This window comes from Filicampus tigris, chromosome 16, assembly GCF_054856515.1.
Source record: "Filicampus tigris isolate MCC_2025a chromosome 16, RoL_Ftig_1.0, whole genome shotgun sequence".
Classification (NCBI taxonomy): domain Eukaryota; kingdom Metazoa; phylum Chordata; class Actinopteri; order Syngnathiformes; family Syngnathidae; genus Filicampus; species Filicampus tigris.
This window is the reverse complement of record NC_141232.1, coordinates 8,549,168-8,568,864: the sequence shown is the minus strand read 5'-3', so window position 1 is coordinate 8,568,864 and position 19,697 is coordinate 8,549,168. Positions and strand designations below refer to the sequence as shown.

The 19,697-nt window shown below is 42.1% G+C and overlaps 3 protein-coding genes across 9 annotated transcripts; 1 reads left to right on the top strand and 2 right to left on the bottom strand.

Moving 5' to 3' along the window:
* Positions 1-432: 432 nt before the first annotated feature.
* Positions 433-9,774, bottom strand: ddx42 (DEAD (Asp-Glu-Ala-Asp) box helicase 42). 2 transcript variants are annotated; one of them, XM_086054703.1, is made up of 18 exons: positions 9,645-9,774; positions 8,337-8,553; positions 8,106-8,256; positions 7,700-7,746; positions 6,516-6,552; positions 6,092-6,244; positions 5,479-5,583; positions 5,276-5,395; positions 5,019-5,195; positions 4,818-4,946; positions 4,634-4,733; positions 4,496-4,543; positions 4,325-4,422; positions 3,695-3,971; positions 2,906-3,132; positions 2,428-2,538; positions 1,676-1,780; positions 433-1,569 (listed from the first exon to the last, which is right to left on the bottom strand). In XM_086054703.1, exons 2-18 carry the CDS (start codon positions 8,549-8,551, stop codon positions 1,156-1,158), a joined length of 2,514 nt encoding a protein of 837 aa, XP_085910829.1. In that variant the 5' UTR covers positions 8,552-8,553; positions 9,645-9,774; the 3' UTR covers positions 433-1,155. The 2 variants fall into 2 exon arrangements, with proteins under 2 accessions (XP_085910829.1, XP_085910830.1); XM_086054704.1 differs by lacking the exons at positions 6,516-6,552; positions 8,337-8,553; positions 9,645-9,774 and having other exon boundaries at positions 8,106-8,202.
* Positions 9,708-16,996, top strand: strada (STE20 related adaptor alpha). 6 transcript variants are annotated; one of them, XR_015089988.1, is made up of 14 exons: positions 9,708-9,871; positions 10,123-10,180; positions 10,401-10,458; positions 11,537-11,565; positions 13,104-13,206; positions 13,693-13,814; positions 13,937-14,045; positions 14,130-14,253; positions 14,728-14,899; positions 15,130-15,234; positions 15,322-15,590; positions 15,664-15,706; positions 16,572-16,789; positions 16,863-16,996. XR_015089988.1 is itself a non-coding variant. In XM_086054706.1 (13 exons), the coding sequence occupies exons 2-13, from the start codon at positions 10,169-10,171 to the stop codon at positions 16,725-16,727; spliced, it is 1,302 nt and encodes a 433-aa protein (XP_085910832.1). In that variant the 5' UTR covers positions 9,708-9,871; positions 10,123-10,168; the 3' UTR covers positions 16,728-16,995. The 6 variants fall into 6 exon arrangements, 5 of the variants coding, with proteins under 5 accessions (XP_085910832.1, XP_085910834.1, XP_085910833.1 ...); XM_086054706.1 differs by having other exon boundaries at positions 16,572-16,995; XM_086054707.1 differs by having other exon boundaries at positions 9,767-9,947; positions 16,572-16,995.
* On the bottom strand, positions 16,960-19,635 carry rnf113a (ring finger protein 113A). Its single transcript, XM_086054712.1, has 10 exons — positions 19,407-19,635; positions 19,248-19,327; positions 18,913-19,011; positions 18,694-18,801; positions 18,475-18,584; positions 18,174-18,280; positions 18,014-18,103; positions 17,808-17,901; positions 17,629-17,735; positions 16,960-17,105 (listed from the first exon to the last, which is right to left on the bottom strand). The coding sequence occupies exons 1-10, from the start codon at positions 19,510-19,512 to the stop codon at positions 17,035-17,037; spliced, it is 972 nt and encodes a 323-aa protein (XP_085910838.1). The 5' UTR covers positions 19,513-19,635; the 3' UTR covers positions 16,960-17,034.
* Positions 19,636-19,697: the final 62 nt, after the last annotated feature.

Here is a 19,697-nt window from a genome sequence, read left to right as displayed (position 1 = left end):
CGAGTGAGCAGTTTATTTGTTTTGTTCGGCAATTGTCAAGCTCTGACTTGTGGGAAAAAATTTGAGATACAAGCTCTGTATGGTGGCACGGGGACTGGTTGACATGCTGGCGTCACACGCTGACAGGGAGACGGGAGTGCTGCTAGCGGGTGTGATAGCCTGACCGGAAATACACCGGCCGGTCGGGAAAATATGCATATTTTCCCCAAATTCCCGATGGCCCCCCTGCCCCTGCTCATAAGGGTTGCTGAGTGAGCTGGAGGTACAGGGTACACCCTGGATTGGCCATCAGTCAGTCGCAAGGCACACGTAAAGAAACATTCCCATTGTAGTGCAATTTTCTACCTTCTCAAAAAGCACACCTACAACACCTTATTTGTGATGTAATGAAGCAATTTAATGTTTGGTCATAAAAAAAACAGGGAGAGGGTATGCTGTCAAAAGAGTCTTTAATAAACAAAAACATATTTTTATATGAATGAAAGAACACGATAAAGACTGGTGAAAAGCATACAGAAGAGACTCATGCCAGGGAAGGCACTTCTTCACTACAACTCAGAAGAAAAAACATACGTGTTTGATATCGTCACAGAGCATTTTTTTTTCTACTTAGAAAAAAAAGTTAGCTTTATTTTGTAAAGACATGAAGAAAACACACCAGCAGTCCAGTTTTTAAGCAGGTGAGCACAACACGAACTAACCTGTATAAAGTGTAATGTTTGGAAGGAGCCCCAAGATGGGGGGACATTTTGGGAACGATGTAGATATAACGTGCAGACAATTCTAATTTGTACACCAATGAAAAAAAATTGCCCGTTGCAAAATGATGAGTTTCTCCAATCTTGCTATTTAACAGGTACATGAACATTTTAGTTTCAATCTATAAACTACTCACAACATACAGTACCTCCCAAATTCCAGATAAAAGCATCATTAAGCGCATTCATTTTCACAAGATGAAAAATGGTCAAAATACCTACAAAAGTCCAGTGTTTTTTTTTTTAATTATTTTTTTTTCAGAGCTGTATAGTGGCCGCAATTGAATTTTGCACCTCATGTCATGTTTGGGGCTCCATACTATTGCTTGATGCTGCGGACAAAGCGGTGTTGATGGGGTTTGTACGGTGGCTGCATTTATCTGCAATATTTTCCTCATCAGTTGTCCCACCTGCTCTTTCTACGTTTGGGCGGCTCGGGTACGGCGAAGCTATCGTCTCCTTTGTCCCTCTCGCTCCTTCTGTCCTCTTTATCCCGCCTGCTTTCGTCCCCGTTACGACTGTCGCTGTGGTGGCTGCTGCGCTCCCGTTCTCGATCACGATCGTTGCGTTCCCGCGACGGTGTCGGCACGCTGCTCTGTGCGGCGGACACGGTGCTTAGTGAGCCGGCGCTGGTGAAGCCCGGCAAGGCGAAAGAGGCGGCGACGGCCTGGGCGCGCTCTGCGCCGCTGGGCGACTCGGTGGGTACCGAGCTCAGGCTGCCGGCGCTGGTCCAGCCGGATGAGCTGCTGGACTTGGCGCTGAGCTTGGGCGGGTTGCCGGACGCCGCCACAAAGTGACTCTTGTACTGAGCCTGGCAAGATGAAATCATGGACAAATTGTGTGTAAAAAGAAGCAGTAGTCTACAGCACGGGTGTACAAGACACTTTCAAAAAAAAAAAAAAATGAGTTCACTGTACCTGGAAGGCTTGTCTCATGGCAGATATGCGGTCTCCCATTGCCCCGCTACTGGGTTTGTCATAGCTACTCAAGGAAGCCAACACGCTGCTGGTGCTGCTGCGATCCTGCAAGTCAACAAACACCAGTTTTGTTCCATTTTTAAAGATTTATTTGCTTATCACATGCTGGTCCCTACGGCCTATGATTCTTTTTGTTTCATTTGATTCTTTCCTAACCCTTTTTCATACCAATATTTACTGTAATTATGATGAATACAATACACCGTCAACAACCAAAGACTCTTTGTATTTGTTTTATTTGTTGAAAAATCAAATAGACTTTTGGAAATATATATTTTGAGGGGGAAAGGATCTAATATGTCATATGTTCTCTACTATTAAGCAGGCAGCAACTTCATCCTTGAAAAGCCTTAGCTCAAAAACTGTAAATGATACTGGGGAGCCCTCAGTTTGCAAAACAGTTTGCTGGGCGGTTTCGGAATGGGTGGTCACGCAGCGCAAGAAGGCACGCTCAGCACCGTTACTGCTGCTGTTATTCATTGGATTGTTTTAAATTCATGGCCTACAAGTGTTTTCCATCAAAATAGTCACAAGAATTTTGACTTTACAACTGCATTAGTGTAGGTGAGTGTTAGCGCATGGGTTGGTTTCTGTTGCTTTTCTTTAATGTACAATTGCATAAAAAAAAGTGTCTTAGTTGTGAATCGGCACAATACAAAATATAATTATGTATCAGTATATAAAAAACTCACAGAAGTGTCAGCGCCCAATCCTGGTCTCTCTCTGTAACCAAGTCCTCCTCCACCGATGTTCAGCTTCTTTCCTTTACCACCTTTGAATCTGGACTTCCTAAACCATGGATTCTAGAATATGAAAAAAAGGAATATAAATGTAAAACCATTAAATTAGGTCCAATAGTAGTATGTTAAAGTTAAGCAGATTTACAAACATGGTGTTTAGCAACTAATAATGACAGCCATTTTATGTAGACTATTAAAGAGGTTCTCCTGTCATAGTAAGATTCCTGTAATATTGCTGTGTTTTTCACGCAAAATTGGTCCCTAAAAATGTACAAATATTTTTTTGTTCGTTGTCCTATTTGAGCAAAAGTTTATCCACCTCTAGCATAGTGTCTGGAAGAGTTTCAGTTCAAATCCGTTGTGGTTGCGTATAAAAGCAAAATGTCAATGTCCAAATATTTTTTACCCAAATGGTTACTTTCTAGATTACCTGTAGGGCCAAGTCCATCAGTTCTTTGGAAACGCTTTGATTGGCACCCTCCAGGTTGCGCACCAGGTCCCCGGCAAAGGTGGCGTCCTTGCTGGTAAGGAGGGTGTAGGCCACACCCTTCTCGCCAGCTCGACCCGTCCGGCCAATACGGTGCGTGTGCGTATCGATGTCACGCGCCACGTCATAGTTGACCACTGTGCGGATGGATGGGATGTCCAGACCGCGCGCTGGGGAGGGAGGTAAGGGAGGACAGTGATTGGTTGAGTATAAGAAAAAAAATGAACTTAAATGACGGCTGTCTAAAAAAAAAAAAAAAAAAAAAAAGCCATCATGTATAAGGCCATGCAGTTAACACTCCAGTCAGTTAGGTGGCAGTACGGTGACAAGCTATATTATTATGAGAAGATTCAAATGTTATGAGAAAAATTGCAATGTAACAAAAAAAAGTCAACATTGTTTTTCCCAAAATAAAATCACAATACCTCTTCAAGAAAAAGGTTGTATTTTTGTGAAAAAAGTATTTGGCAACATTGGAAATTTATGAGGGGAGTTAGAATGGTAAAAAAGGGACAAATAGTGACAAACTGTGAATAATAGCCTATAGATTCCACAAGATGGTAGCATAGCTCTACTTTTGTCTAAATGAAGCTCCTTAACTCACTTCAAGATAGTTCCTTGACCAAGATGCCACAAGATTACACCAAAGCAATAATTAAGCTGTTTCAAATCTATAATGTGTAATTGTCTTTGTACTTCTATTGCTTTTCCAATGCAATGACGCCAACTCACCGGCGACGTCAGTAGCCACCAGGACGGGCAGGTTCTTCTTCTTGAAGTCACTGATGACCTTGTTCCTTTCGCTCTGGTCCATGTCGCCATGCAGCAATCCCAGGCTGTAGCCCTCCTGTATCAGGTTGGCGGCCAGCTCCTCCGAATTGGCCTTCTTAGTGACGAAAATCAGCACCGAGCCGCTGGATGTAAACTCTACAAGGCGCCGCGTCAGCCAGCTCCACTTGTCCGTGCCGCTCAGCAGCATCTCCACCACCTGTGTAACATCCTCGTTGGCCTGAAAAAAAAAAGAAAAAAAAAAGAGGTTTGATCCATTGATTTCTAATTAAGAATCCATCCTGTGTGTAGTGTCATGCCGATTAATCGGGTCTTGAAGAAACACAGGCAAAATGTTTGATCCAATCCAATATCAGCTATGTATAGGAAGTTGCGCTCATCCGGGTAATGTTATTTAGAAAAATTTAGCCAATGCTATGTTAAAAATTTGTGAATATTATACAGTTAATAAGTACAAATTGATAAATTATGAAAACCAGTGGAAGTTATGTATGTTTGTTTCAAACCCCAAACTTGGTGGAACCGCATAATGCTAATGGTTATGATTATGAATAGATGGCGATAGCGTGGCACCTCTCCGATGTCTCCCTGCACCACGCGGATGGGATCCATCAGGATGTCCCTGGCCAGTCTCTCGATTTTTTTACGGAACGTGGCACTGAACAGAAGCGCTGTGGCGGGAATCGTATTCATTACATTGGTGGAAAAATACTTAATAATCACTAAATAATGAAAGGCGCTCACTCTGTCTGTCTGGACGCACGTGGCTGGCGATAGATCGAACTTGATACTCTGGAAAATGAAACAAAACAAAAAAAATGACTTCAGTTCCTTTTTTTTTTTTTTAAATGTAGAGTGCTCTGTACTATAATTTCAACCCACCAAAGCCCATATCAAACATGCGGTCTGCCTCATCAAACACGAGGTACGACACTCTCTGCAGGGACGTGGCCTTCTTTTTAACGTGGTCGATCAGACGACCCTGTGGAAAAAAAACAATTTGTGTCAATTTGTTGTCATTTTTTGGTGTGGTGTGGAGGTATGGACGATTGTTGTATTTCTTTACCGGGGTGCACACCACAATCTCTGCGCCTTCCTGCAGAGCTTTGGCCTGCTCCCACATGCTGCCGCCTCCATACACCGCCACTGAGCGCAGAGAGTACGCTTTGCCGAAGCGCTTGCATTCAGCGTGGATCTGCGAAATGAGGAAGCGTTAGAAACCCAAACTTTGCTTGAAAACACAACCCTAACCCTAACCCTGCCATACCTGCTGACAGAGCTCCCTGGTGGGGCACACGATGATGCCGATGGGCCCGTCTCCAGGCTCCAGCTCTTTCTGGTCCATGATGTGCACCAACATGGGCCATATAAATGCCGCCGTTTTGCCACTACCGGTTTTCGCAATACCGATCATGTCGCGGCCTGACAGAGCGATCGGCACGCCCTATAGATAAACCCAGAAAACACTGCATCCAACACGTTTAATTCTTCCAACTTGACATACTTCTGAGTGCCTCGCTATACCTGGCATTGGATGGGAGTGGGCTGAGTATACTCTGACTTGCGGATCTGATGCGTCAGTTGCTCATCAAAGCTGAAGTGGGCGAAGCTGGTACATGGTTTAGGCGGCGCAGCGCCAGACACCTGAGACATTAGAAATCACGATCACCACTTTGGGGAATGACATTTGCATTATATGACCTTTATGACATTATATGACTACTTACCCGCAAGTTGAGCTTTTGCCGTAGTTCTACCACCTGAGTTCCGGTCAGGCTGCTGAGCTCCTCGTGCTCATTGTAGAAGTTTTTCTCAAATGGCGGGTAATCAATCTATGGGGATGCATCAATTCTATATTTAGACTTTCAAAAACAATTTAATGATTGAATCTAGATCAACACATACAGTACAATCTTCAATCTCAAGTCTGTGATTTCAGACAATACCATTTGGATTCGTGCAGGTGTACATAATGTGTTGTGGCCTGCGGGATAGAAATACTCTGCATGCATATTAATTCCCGATTCATTGCAAGAGTTACGTTGCAGAACCGCGTGCTACAGGTTAAAATCCGTATCAAGAGACTGTAGCTAATTTTCTCAAAATCATCCTTTGACGTCATTCAACACCGGCAAATTACCAATAACTTGGAACAAATATACACACAGCAGCAACAAGCTGTTGCAGCGAAGTCTTAAAATACCCTTCTTTTTGTTTTTTTAAAACACACTTTGTGAACATATTTTACTTTCTTATTACATGTTTGACAGAAAAAGGTGCAATATAACGGGAGCTGCGATAGATGAACCATGACATAGCAGGCGATTAACTGTGCGATACCTCCGAGTGGTCGATAGGAGGCAGGGGCATAATGATTTTCTTGGCGACGGGAGCAATGGGGTTGCCGTCGCTGTCGTAATCCACATTCTCCTCCTCCTCCTCCTGCGTCAGGCCGGCGGTGGGGTTCTCGGCCATGTAGCGGAAGTAGGCCTCCTGCAGAAAGCACAACAGCGCATGTCTAGAGCTGAACTTACGATAACAAATATAGCATTATGTCGGTCAAGATTGTGGAGTGATCCTTCTGAGCTAAATTAACACTTAAACATGCTTTGTTGTCTGCACAGAACAAAAAAAAAGACAAGAATGAACAAGCTGAATATCCAATACAACCTATATGGTGCCTGTATAGCAAAAGGGGGAGAGGGCGATGTTTTCTCAGTTGACAAAGAGATGGTTCAAGTATTGCGAAGGTCTCACTACTCACTTGTTCATCTTCTTCTTCAATGTCATCACGAATACCCCTGAAATGACAAGCGGAGAAAAAAAAAACTTCCCTGCGGCTCGTTCATACACCCAAAACAGCCCCCCCAGACCTGTGTGAGCACGCGGCTCGCTGTGCTTACCTGATAGTATGCTAACTACCGTACAAAGGAGTCTTAGGGCCACACTGGAAATTAAAAATAGTTAAATTATCAAAAAGTGACAATTAAGTCGTAATGCTATGAGAATAATGTTTGGTGAGAAAAAGTTTTAATGTTAAAAAAATGGGGACAAAAAAGAAATAATGTTAACAGTATTACATTGTAATGTTCCAACAAAAAGTACAAAAAGAATAAGTTAATTGTTACAAGAAAAGATGCAATTTTAAGAGAATAACATCAAAATATTACCGGAAAAATGACTTAATGAGAATATAGTCATTTTACAATAATTCAGTTATAATGAGAAAAATGACTCTATGAATTATTACAAGAATCAAACAGTAATGTCACGAAAATAAAGCCATCATGTGAGAAAAATTAATCCTATTAGGATTAAGTTATGTTTTTAAATTTATTACAAGAAAAAAGTAATATAAGAAGTCGTTTAATGAGAATTGAACTGAAATGCCATGTGGTAGTAATGAATAACGTCATGACGTTAGTAGAAAAAATAATCCGAACTGTTGCAAGTTGACAAGATATATTACAAGCAAAAAGTCCTAATGTTACAAGAATAAAGTTAGAGTAAAAAAAAAAAAATCTTTGAAGCATCAGATTGCAATGCTACATGTCGTATTCACATTTGTATGTGAAATACAGTAGTCGTTATGGTTTGTGAAAATGAGGAAACATGGGCCTTTTTAGTAACTTATCACTGGTGTACGTGCATACCTGGTGGGATATTGGGAAATACTACAGACTTGTTCTCATAATATTTCAACTTCATTCTCATAATATTTCAACTTCATTCTCAATATTGTTATTTTATGATCTTTTCAGTGCGACCCTAATTCTCTTCCGTACTATAGAAGCCAGAAAAGCAGAAAGGAAATGCTGGCATGTCACTTTTTTTGTGCCGCACAACAACACAACAATCTTTTTGAGTTGTGGGCATTTTCCTTCTTGCTAAAGCATTCAATTCAAACACCTCCGTAAGAATGTCGTAAGAAACTCAAGATAGTCTTACTTGGCCGACTTTTCCTCGATTTTCTTAATGTCCTTTGCCGCTTGGTTCTGGGAGAGAAGACATTTTTAGTTTAGACAGGACAAAACATGGCTGAGCGATATGGCCTAAAAATTAAAATGCAAATTCCCCCCCCCCCACGAAATCCCAATTTCAATCAATTATTTTTTCCCCTCAGAAAAAAATGACAATGACATTATTCTTGTGATATTATTAAATGGATTGTGTTTATTGAAAATGTTTATTCATTAGGTTATGACAACAAATAGATAAACTGAAGCGCACCCGTCCAAAGTTTCCAACATGTTGCTAAATTACTGCACTTGCAATATTCAAATAGGGACAATGTCTTTAGCCATGTTCTGTGCCATTGAGAACAGAATGAAAATAAACAGTTGATCACGCTTACTTCAACCTCAGCCATAAAGGCGTCAAGGGGATCGTCCTCACTGTCTGAGCCGCCGCCGGACTTCATCTGCAGCCGCGTGGGTGAGTTCTCTGCCGGGATGTATGGCAGGTCTACGTTGCTGCTGGACTCCTCCTCGTCGTCCTCAAAATACCTTGTTGGGAAAAGCTTGGAAATGTTATTTCTAGACTAGTTTTCATGTGTGTTTTCTGTAGCCTTGTAGAGAACACTCACGCATTCTCCTCGTCGAAATTGCCTCTTTTGGTACCAATTTTGTAGAAAGACGGTAGTTGGCCCTTCCCATAGCCGCTACCACTCGAACCCGGCAACCCGAATGACCCGTGGGATTTCTGGGGGAGTGATGATTCCTCTTTTTTCCCACCTCCGAGGGAAAAGCCCCCAAAGCCGAAGCCACGCTTCACACCGGGACCGCCTTTGTTCCAATTCATGGCTGTGCGCAAAAAAAAAAAAAAATTAAAATAATTTGCCTCATTTATTCAGTCAGCAGTAACATGATCATGTTAGCTCATTAGAGAAATCAAGTGTTAACTTATGAAGATGATGCAGATAAAGTTCGGCAATTAGTGCATGTCAACAGCTGATCAGATGCTAATCTCTAGCTGCTCAATGTAAGGTACAGTAAGAGTTAAACTAAAAATACACTGTATATACATTTCTAATAGAAAAGTATTAATTGATATCGGCACTGGCTGTAAATGGGATGAATTTACGGTGTATTCTTCAAACTTCCAAATTTATAAGGCATCTTTTTTTAATGGTATTGTTGTAAGATAAGTTTGAAATGATATTTAAGTCTTTTGGGATCATAGTTTGGAGTTTACTTGGGGTTTAAAGTACTATTGATACAGGCCATTATAAACACTGTTAGGTGAGGGCGTCAACAGATCATGGTCCCTAAACTCCTGTGAGTAGCAAGAGTACACTTATTGCTACATTTATAAGTTCCTCACAGCGTCAACCAACGCTGAGCATTATTATCTCTGTTTAGTTATTATCTTCATTGACTTGGACGCCATTTTGACAACCTAGGCGTACCTAATGAAACGTCCAGTGTGGATATCACTGAATTAGTGGGTTAAATTTACTTATTTATTCACAAATCTTTGCTTCAGCGACGTTCTGGACCCATAAATGTTATTACACATCAAGTAACCTCGACTCTATCATAAAAATAGATCGTTTACGTGCAGACATTTACATTAAAATGGAGGTGCGATGAATCGCTTCCTTGAGAAAGGCACGTCTTAATACGTAAAACTGCGCAACAGAAATGATAACAAATACCATGCAAAACCGGACAAGTAGTTGTATAGTGGGCATTTAAAAAAAACAATGTAGCAAGAGTCCAATGACGACATCTTAGCATTAGCATTAGCTTGATCGACAGGCCACGAACTGAGGCCGTAATCAGAGCGCATGGCTTCTCCATGCATGTGGCGTGATACAATAATGTGCATTTGACACAAAAATATCAAATTGCACTTTCTAATTAGCGCACATGCCAAAATATTCCTATTTTACCCGTTGGCTGATGTCCCGAAAAGCGCCGTTAAATTGTTTTTACAGCGGAGGAAGAACGTTTAACGTCATCAACCTACGCCGCCCGTTTTTGCGCCCTCCTATTCCATTGACGTATTTCGTACGCGACACCAACAGTTAGCTGTCAGCGGCGCTCCGAGGATGGGGAGCTCATTTAGTTACGTTAAAGTAAATTTTTAGTCAAATCCGCATATTATACAGTTTAAGCGGTAAGTGAACACGTTTAATACACCGCATAATGAGGAATTATATAACAATGAAGAGTCGCCAGCGAGTATAGCTAACGTAAGTTCAGTGGGTGTTAGCATCGCTAGCCTGCGCACTTCACCATGACAACTGAGTAGCTACGACGGCTCACTCATTTTGTCTACTATGTTGTGATTCAAACAGATAAACCTTCACAGTCTTTCACCTATAGCCGCCGATAGATATAAAGACGTGCTCACATGTGCTTTCACAGGTATTCCCAGGACGTGGTTACAAGATTAGATGAAACAAAGGGATCAATGTCTTTTCTTGTAAGTCCTATCCACCTATTTATTTCCCATTACGGTCTCAGTGAAATAGATTTAAATCCTGTTTAGTCTATTAATTCAATTGAGAGGGATGTACAAGCATTGTGAGTCTTCATCATTAATCGCAGATGTGATTCCTGTGGATATTGTCCTCATTCATGCTTGAATCATCTTCCTCTTTTTCTCCCTCTTTGTCTGTGAATTGTAACCTTCTGTGTGTCAGCGTTGGGTGTCTGAGAAATTGAGTGTGGAGAGCCTGCGGGATTTGGAGTTGTTTGGAGGTGAGGCCCAACGCTAAAAGCAGAAGACAATATATGTCATCCTTGTGTAATAACTCATCATGGAAAACAAAACAAAAAAAAGACTTCTTTGTACAAGGTTCTTGAGTATTTCATCAATGCTTTGTTTTTGTACCTTGGACCCTTGACTTTCACGGAGGGATACATACTTGAAACTTTTTAGCCAGTTGCAGTCATTGTACATGGTTAGTTAAGTGCATCTGGTGGATACTCTGTTGACGTCACTCCGAACATGCTGATTTGTGTAACTGAGCCTCTAAAGTCGAATGCAGTTGATTCCAGGATGCATTTTGAGGCATGAAATTTCTTTTCAGTGATTGTATTTTACTCTTAATTATCTTTTACACTCTGATGCATTTTGCACTCTCAATTGGCATCATCGTGGAAAAATATAACAACAAAATTAATCGCCACCAAAGCCTTACCACCCTGCTATTATAATAAAGGAAATTATTCACCTTTTGTGCTTTTGTTTTTTTGGTCATAAAAAGTAGATAATTCAAATAATCGTAATTTAATCTTTGCTTGTTTGGGGGAAGTCTTAAGTTGTTTCTTTTAAGTGGAAAAAAATGAAGCATATTGTTTCTTAGTGTACATATTTGCCACAGAGGTGTCCAAAAGGTTGTAAATTTGAGGAGGTCTCGAGATGAATAACGAAGGTGTGAGATGTGACGCAAAGGAGAGTTCATCTGTCGATGTACACTTCACTGATCTGCTCTCCATTGTATGTATGGTTCAAACACAGAAATATTGTATGACATGTCCGTTTAGCGGTTACATAGGTGAAATTGGCTTTTAGGTTCACTTTAATTGTCAATTTCAGTATAATCCTGATAATAAGCTGTTGAAGTTTGTTGTATAATGGTGTGGTTCACTGGTTTCCTAGCTTTGCTGTCTTCCCATCAGCTTGTGCAGTTTATGGTTGAATTTAAGCCGTTCGTGTTTAGGCAATCATTATTGTGGGGTCAAATGACAGCTGGAAGGTGGTCCCCTAAACTACTCAAGAAGATGGTGTGTGTGTTGATGTCTTCATGTCACTGATGTGGTCTTTCTACCCCAGAGCAATCTCAGGAACACACTCATGGGGAAGTAAGTGTCCTGTCACTGCATTGCAACGCCCCTCTGTGCCTGTTGTGTGCGTGCATGCGCGCGCGCGTGTGTGCGCACAGGTTCATCAATCCGTGTGGAAGCCCACGACCACAAGTTTATTTATACTTTTCAGTATGCATGAGTAACCCCTCCCTATTTGCCCAATGTTGGCAGTGTACTCAGAATTAAGTACCGGTAAATTTACTGTGGGAAGGTCACACCAGGTGCCCACATGCATTCCTATTGATCTGGAATCAACAATGGTGATATCTCTTATAAGGCTGGCCATTAAATCTATTTTATTGATTAATTCAAGTTAATTTGTCAGGAGTCACAACTTTTTTTTCCCCGCTTCTATAGTTTAAAAGATGTCCCCGCTGATGTGCACTACCTCCACAAACAACATGACTATAAAGAAAGTCATGTTGCGATAAAAAGTCTGTACACCCCTCTTCAAATGTCAGGTTTTTGTGATATATTTAATGACACCTGGATATTAATTTGTTGATTTAAACTATAAAACATAAATTAAAAAAAAATATACATAGACAAAAATTAAAATACTAATTTACTTATAACATGCATTTTTTTCCCCGAGTGGAAATACTTCCTTAAATATTCACATTATCTGTAAAGAAATGTTTATTTCTATGGAAGGTGGGGAAAACAGCTGGAAAAAATGATACCCGGAGAAAGGAAACAAAGCACAGCTTGTTTTGAATAATGTCATCATCATTTTTGTTTTCTCTAAGTGATGGGGGAAAATGGTTTAAAATGGGAAATCAAATAAGGCCGTATCACCCAATCCTTCTCTTTATCTTGATCCAATACAAAAGCTGTCTGTCAAAGCATCGCTAAATGGCTGCTTGTGTTGAGATCACATAGGATGCATGTTAGTCTCAGGTGTTCGCTAATGTCGTGCGGCTTTTGGGAGTTGGACGGCGTGCTGTGCTGTGGCAATGCATGGCGACGCACGCCTGCTCCGTTTGACGCCGACGCCACTTCAACGAATGTCGCCTTGGAAATCACAGCCTCTTCTCGCCCTTCCACCACCACAGGTTACAGCGTTGCACCAGGATTTGTTTTTTTTTTTACGTTTTCCCTGGAAATAGTGACACAGTGGACCCTCACACGCTCACATTTTATTTCTTCACAAAGATGTGTTATGGTATTGAGCAACTGGCTGATGATAGCACTCACGTAATTGTGGTTCTGACACCTTGTTCACACACTGAGCACGCTCCAACGTGTTTCTAATCTGCAATTTCCGCTACTTTGTGGTTTAGCGTTCTCGTTCCCGATACATTGCTTTTTGTCAATGGGTTTTTTTCAGTATACTTACTGTAATGACCCTGCAACCCCCAAAAATGGCGAGGACAACATAATAAATGGTGACTTATTAGTTTGACTGGTGTGACACAGATAACTCAGAGCATATTAGGAACAAAATGGGAATTGGATGTCTTTTGGTCCTTGTTAAATCAATGTCATCATTTCTAATTAAACTTCCACGTGTCCTTTCTTGCATCTTTGTCCAGGCTCATGAGGACAGCAGGGAAAGCGTGACATCCCTTCCTCGCCGAGACACCATGGGCAGCTTCCTCCCCGACAGCAGCGCCTATCAGCTGCTCGCTGTTATTGGTAGGTCCTTCTCCACATTTTATTAATACAGTGCACCTGCGCTATCCGAGGTTGATAGGAAGCAAGCTATACCGCACATAGCAAAAATCCATACCTTTACACTGTGCTGTAATGGATGTCACAAGGTTGTGGCGAAGGACAGCTTTTGTCTAAATCGGGTGGGCAACTTAAAATACTGCAGTGGGCCATCATTTTTCATCAGTGCTACTTGGCAGAGACATAGAACCATGTACTTCCTAACTAGATGTATGTCCTCAGTGTAATTCTTTGGCATTCAGATGACTTAAGCACAGCGAAAGGGTGAGTTTTTTTTTTGGGGGGCGAAAAACGTTGGAAAGGTTCCCCTCCAAAAAGGGAGGATTGGCAAATCCGCAAATGCCGAACTGCCAATATGCAGTTGGGTCAGTGTCTTATTTCAAGATACAACCGCATAATACGATCACTGAAAGGAGCATTTGAGTGGCATGTGATTTTTCCGTTTAACAGGTCAAGGCCTGGATCACCTCATGACGGTCAACCGGGCCCAGTACAGACCCACCGGGGAGCACGTGGCCATACGACGCATCGACTTGGAGTCGTGTACTAACGACATGGTCGCGTACCTGCAGGTCTGCGTCAATCTGAAAGTCATCATCTGAGCTAGGCAAATCTCTTGCCTTCCCTCAAGGAATAAACTCAAAAGACAACTCCTCAGATTTTTTTTTTTAACCACTTAATGTCACTCCCGCAGGCCGAGCTGCATGTGTCCAAGTTGTTTCACCACCCCAGCATTTTGCCCTATAAGAGCGTCTTCATCGCCGAGAACGAGCTGTGGGTCATCACTCCCTTCATGGCATATGGTGAGGTGCTAGTGCGTGGATGATAATTGCATTTAACGCTCACACGCCATACTTGATGTGTTTTTTTTTTTTTGTTCTCGCCAGGCTCAGCCAGAGAGCTCGTCAGCACATATTTCCCTGATGGAATGGGTGAGCTCACCATCGCATACATCCTACTGGGCATCCTCAAAGCACTGGAGTACATCCACCAGATGGGATATGTGCACAGGTACATGGAGGGATGGAACATTATAATAAATTGTAATAGACCCATTTGTAGTGTAGTGTATGAAACGTCTATTGATGCATAGTATGTCTGCAAAATAATTATTTTGCATTGAATACAAAACGGAGAGGAATTAAAACCATTTGAACAATGAAGTGTGAATATGCTAATAATTTACTCACATTCTAGAGTCACAATGAGTGCAATTTAAAAGGTCATATGACTATGCATAACAATATAACAGTCTATAGTACTGTTGTCTGCAAAATATTGATTGTCTGCACATAATAATAATAAACAGTAATATTGCAGTGCATAGTGTCATTCATTTCACAAACAAAGAGTGTTACTCTCAATTGTGTTGTTATCCTACTGCATAGTATAAACTTCATTTTCATTTGACAATGTAATAAATGTAATATTAAATGTAATATTGTGCAGTATGTTACGTGTCGTAACATTTTGTGTCGTATGCAGGAGTGTAAAGGCCAGCCACGTGCTGATTGCTGCTGACGGCCAGGTGCGCATGTCTGGCCTTCGTAGCATCTTCAGCCTGATCCGACACGGCCAGCGAGCCAAGGTGGTGCACGACTTCCCACAGAACAGCGTCAAGGTGCTGCCGTGGCTCAGCCCTGAGGTGCTGCAACAGGTGCAGTGAAAATCACACTCTCAGTGATTCTCAAACACTTTTCAGCAGTATCTCCTGGCACGGTTCGATCAGGGGTGCGCAGCATGGCCCGGGGGGCCTCAAACGGCTTGCTTCGTTCCTTCATCCGAGCCATTTAGCATTTACAGCAAGAGTCTTGTGATATTTGTTGCCTTAATATCAAGATTGGGTTTTTTTTTCCCTAAAATGGGTTCATCAAAATCCCTTTGCAGAACCTACAGGGCTATGACTTTCGCTCAGACATTTACAGCCTTGGCATCACAGCGTGTGAGCTTGCTAACGGACACGTCCCCTTTAAGGACATGCCGGCTACGCAAGTAAGAGAAGACTCCATCCAGCTGATGTTGGACATCTCACAAAGGACTAAAACTCACTTTTCCCCCCCCCCCACTTCCCTTACGCAGATGCTGCTGGAGAAGCTAAACGGGACGGTGCCGTGCTTGCTCGACACCACCACCATCCCGCCGGAGGAGCTCTCCATGAAGCCGTCGCGCTCCGGCGCAGACTCGGGCATCTGCGAGGGGCCGGGAGGAGGCGGCAGTGTTGACAGGGTCCGCCACTCCAACGGCGAACCAGCTTCCTCTTCCTCGTCCGGACACCCGTACAATCGCACCTTCTCGTCGCACTTTCACGCCTTCGTTGAGTTGTGTCTTCAGAGGGACCCGGAGAAGAGGTAGTGTGAAGTGTCAGCTAAAAAAAATTGCATAAAACTCTGATGACTTTTTTTTCTCCTTTTTTTCATTTAGACCCTCTGCCTCCGCTCTCATAGGTCATCCCTTCTTCAAGCAGGTGTGTCTGACAGGAAATTATCTTGACATTGTCGCTCACTATAGATTGTCAAAGGTACTGGCATGGAATGGGGGGAGTGAAGGCAAGTCTGAGGGAAGGAAGGTGGACAGGGTGGAAGGAAGGTTGGACGAAATAGTAGTATAAAAAAATAAATAGTATAAAAACGTGTGAAGGGAGGAGGAAATGAAGGAAGGCAGGAAAGTAGGTTACATGAAGGAAGAATGTAAGGATGTATGAATAAGCAACAGTGTGATGGAAGGAGTGATTGAAGGAACGAAGGCAGAAGGTAGAGTTAAACAAAAGATGTAGATGCGTAAATGAAAAGCAAGTGCAATGGAAGGCAGATAAGCAGGTTCAAGTTACAGAATGAAGGATTTAAAGGTGTATGAATTAAAACAGGTGTGATAAAGAGGGTATATGAAGGAAGGCAGAAAAGTAGGTTTTAGTGAAGCAAGGATGTAAGCATGTATGAATAAAAGCATTTCTGAGGGGGAAAAGGAGGGAATGACAGGCAATAAAGGTTCAGGAAAAGGAAGGAAGGAAGGATTCATGCATAAAAAGCAAGTTTGATACAAAGGAGGGAATAAAAACAAACGTAGATGTAAGCAAGGGAAGCAAGGATGGAATTAAGGATGCATGGAATAGAAACAGGTGGAACAGAGGGAAGGAAGGGTGGCAAAAAAAGTAGGTTTCAGGCAAAGGACATAAGTCAAGATGTAAGAATAAAAAGTAACTGTGAGGGAAGTAAGGTCAGGAAGAAAAGATACCAGGAAAATAATGTATCTGTAAATGTAATGTAAATTACATCACTTAAAGGTATTGCACTTATTTTTGTCCAATATTAATGATTGTGTGCCTCTCACAGATCAAGCGGCGTCCTTCTGAGGCGCTGCCCGAGCTGCTGAGGCCCGCCTCGCCCATCGGCAGCGGTGAGAGTTCACAGCCGCTGCCTTCGCCGTCCAGACTGGCCAGCCTGGAGTCGGGCCTCAGCCACCTGGACGTGGACGACTGGGACTTCTGACCTTGACGGACAAGGACGGGCCGTGTCCGAGTGTAAATAAATTGACGTTGGTCTTCTCGGAGGTGACGAGCCGGTCGCCATTTCACTTCCTTTGACGTCTCTTGTTGTCTTAAAATGGCCTCCTTCTCCTCTCAGGCTTTGTACAGAAGATGCTCTACCTCGCACTCACGTTTGCATGTTCCTTTACTGGCTCTTGTGCATGAATGTTACAGATTTGACAATAAAAGCAATGTTTCCACTTGCTAAAAAATATAACTTTATTCACAATGTACACAAAGACCGACAGGGGGGGAATAATGTGGAGATGTCAGTCTTCATCTTCGTCGGATGGCGGCAAGTCGGTGGCGGCTTTGCGTTTCTCTATCTTTGCCAGCAAGTCTGAAAGAAACATGAAATATGAGCATGTGGTAAGTGATTACTTGATTTGTATCTTTTAATTTTTTTTTGTTGTAATTTTTTAAGCAGATTTCATTACGCAGTTTTACTACGCTATAAGGAACGAATATTTGAACACAGTCGGAGCAGCAACACATATAGACAATCTAATAAAATCACATATTCTTTAACCTCTGCAAAACATTACTGCGGCGTACTGAGTCACACTCACAACATTTTTATATATGGATTAATGGTATTTCCATTCAATTTAATGGGGAAAGATGATTTCAGATATGAGTGTTTTGAGTTACAAGCGTAGTCACGGAGCCAATGAACTCGTATGTAAACGATCCACTGTATGTTTGGACTAAAAAGGACATTTTCTTCCAAGAGGAAGCAGTTGTTCCTTATTACTTTTCAAGAAAACAAATACTGTTGTGGAAAAAAAAAAGAGATTCTACTTTACAGCAAAATATGCGAGCAGTAGCAGGTGATTGAAGCGCAGGGAGAGTGAGGGCCTCACCCTTGGCGGGGTTGAAGACACCGTTGGTCTGAGTGTTGCAAACGTAACAGCGCTTGGACTTGCGATAGTGCTGAAGGGCGCAGGTTTCGCAAAAGTAATGACGGCACCTGAGTGGAGGTAGAAATGTGAGTTTGCAGTGTGCACGCGCTAAAACGATTCAAAGCAAATGAGCTGCCTACTTTGTGACGATGGGATTCTTGTAGGACTCTCTGCAGATGAAACACTTGAATGGCAAGTCCTCCTCGTCGCTACTCACCTCGTAGTTTTCCTCATCTAGAGCACAATGTTAGGGAAGGATAAAATCTTTTTTCCCATTAGAAATAACGTGATGTGAATCGTGATCCTTTTGGTCATGATAATTGTAATATGACATGACTGAGTTCACCATTGGCGCCGTATCTGCCCTCCTCCAGTTCCCTCTCGATTTGCCAGCCGTGCTTGTAGTCGGATCGGTCGTGGAGGAACTTGCAGCTGTCTAAACAAAAGAACCAGAAGGTGTAACTAGCTTGCCTAATTATTTGATGTTTCGATCATCTATTATTTACCTCCAAAGCCGCAGAATCCGGTCTCCTTGTAGTCTTTGCAGATGTCTGGCTGGTAATCCCACCTAACAGTGGCTCGCAGGTGCTCCGGCGCTCGGATAGGTCCTTTCCTGTAAAAATTTTAATGGATGGATTAATCTGCTTAATCCATCTAATGTTGGATGTCTTTGTCATTTGCTTTTTCTATAAGTGGATTGTGGGGAACGATTAAAATTGGAAATCTGATTTTTGTGGTGAAAAATATCGGCGATTTCATTTAAAAGCCTGATCGCCTAGCCCTAATTTGTGGTGGATGGTAACCCACCGGACCATGCCAGAGGATGCATTGCCCATGGTAGTATCTTTGGGTTTGATGAATTTCTGGTAGTTGTTAATGCCACGGTAGATCTTATCATCCTCCTTGCCCGTCAGCTCCTGGAAAAAAAGGACACAAAGGGGGTTCATTCCAGAAGCAATCATAAGTAAGCAATGTAATAAGAAAAAAATGGACCACACTTGGCTAACACATTTTGATGTGGCTTACCTCTTGGATTTTCTGGCTCCTCTCAAAGATGGCCTGAGCATCCTTGTCACGCTCTGTGTCGAGTTGGTATGTTGCCGTGGCGCCCATGTCCTCTGGGCCCTCTGGTTTCTTTTAGAACGCAAACAGTGAAAATGGGGTGACGCTACATTTAAATACGGAGTGGTGCCTATGTACTATTGTTAAGAATCATGATAAAACTTCTAAGTGATGCCAACTCACAGCTGAGCGTGTTGACTTGTAGGAAACAGTTATTTTCTTTTCCTCCTTGTCATCGTCACTTTCACTGGAGGACACAGCCCCCTTCTCCACTTTCTTGGACTGGATACATGACAAATTAAGTTACTGAGACTTTATTTAAATATATTATCTGCAACTTAAAAGTAGGGCTGGGAAGTACAGTACGGGCTGAAAAACCACAAATATGCCATTTCAGATTGTAATAAATTTCCCACATCAACCAATGCATGTCAGCGAGGACGCACAAAATCGTCCTCACAAAAAATGAATGAATCCCCAGTCCTACTTAAAAGTAACATTTTAAGATGTGATGTTACCTTTTGAATCATCGGGTTTACTCGCGTCTCTTTCTTATTCTTTCTGACCACAGAGCTGAGCTCTTCATCACTGTTCCCATCTGAGCATGGGATCGTAACGTAGAAACACATTATAATTATTCTTAACCGTAAATATGTAATTTAAATAAGCATTGGTACCTTTGTCGCTGTCACTGGCTTTTCTTTTTCGTCCCGAAAATTTCTTAGTTGATTTTTTGAACAAGAAAGTGCAGGAGCCTTCTTTTGACTTGTCCGCCTCCGCCATCTTGTCCGCTCAGTTTGTAAACAATACGCAACAGTTTTACTACAGCGCCCTCTACAGACTTGGAAGAATTGTCACCGAATTAATTAAATGAAACCAAAATTTGATTAGCTGGCGTGAACTAAACAAAAAGTTGTATCTCTAGACTTAAGATTAATTAATTTAGACACGATTTTGACTCGTGCTTG

Excerpts from the sequence above, each read along its gene's own strand:
- strada (XM_086054706.1), top strand. Across the intron at positions 15,591-15,663 it reads CAGAGGGACCCGGAGAAGAG|ACCCTCTGCCTCCGCTCTCA; the intron begins GTAGTGTGAAGT and ends TTTTTCATTTAG. Across the intron at positions 15,707-16,571 it reads GTCATCCCTTCTTCAAGCAG|ATCAAGCGGCGTCCTTCTGA; the intron begins GTGTGTCTGACA and ends TGCCTCTCACAG.
- ddx42 (XM_086054703.1), bottom strand. The coding sequence starts at position 8,551 with ATGAATTGGAACAAAGGCGGTCCCGGTGTGAAGCGTGGCTTCGGCTTT. Across the intron at positions 7,747-8,105 it reads CCTTTATGGCTGAGGTTGAA|AACCAAGCGGCAAAGGACAT; the intron begins GTAAGCGTGATC and ends CTTCTCTCCCAG. Across the intron at positions 2,539-2,905 it reads TGATGGACTTGGCCCTACAG|AATCCATGGTTTAGGAAGTC; the intron begins GTAATCTAGAAA and ends TTCATATTCTAG.
- rnf113a (XM_086054712.1), bottom strand. The coding sequence starts at position 19,512 with ATGGCGGAGGCGGACAAGTCAAAAGAAGGCTCCTGCACTTTCTTGTTC. Across the intron at positions 19,012-19,247 it reads TAAACCCGATGATTCAAAAG|TCCAAGAAAGTGGAGAAGGG; the intron begins GTAACATCACAT and ends TCATGTATCCAG. Across the intron at positions 18,281-18,474 it reads GCATCCTCTGGCATGGTCCG|GAAAGGACCTATCCGAGCGC; the intron begins GTGGGTTACCAT and ends AAATTTTTACAG.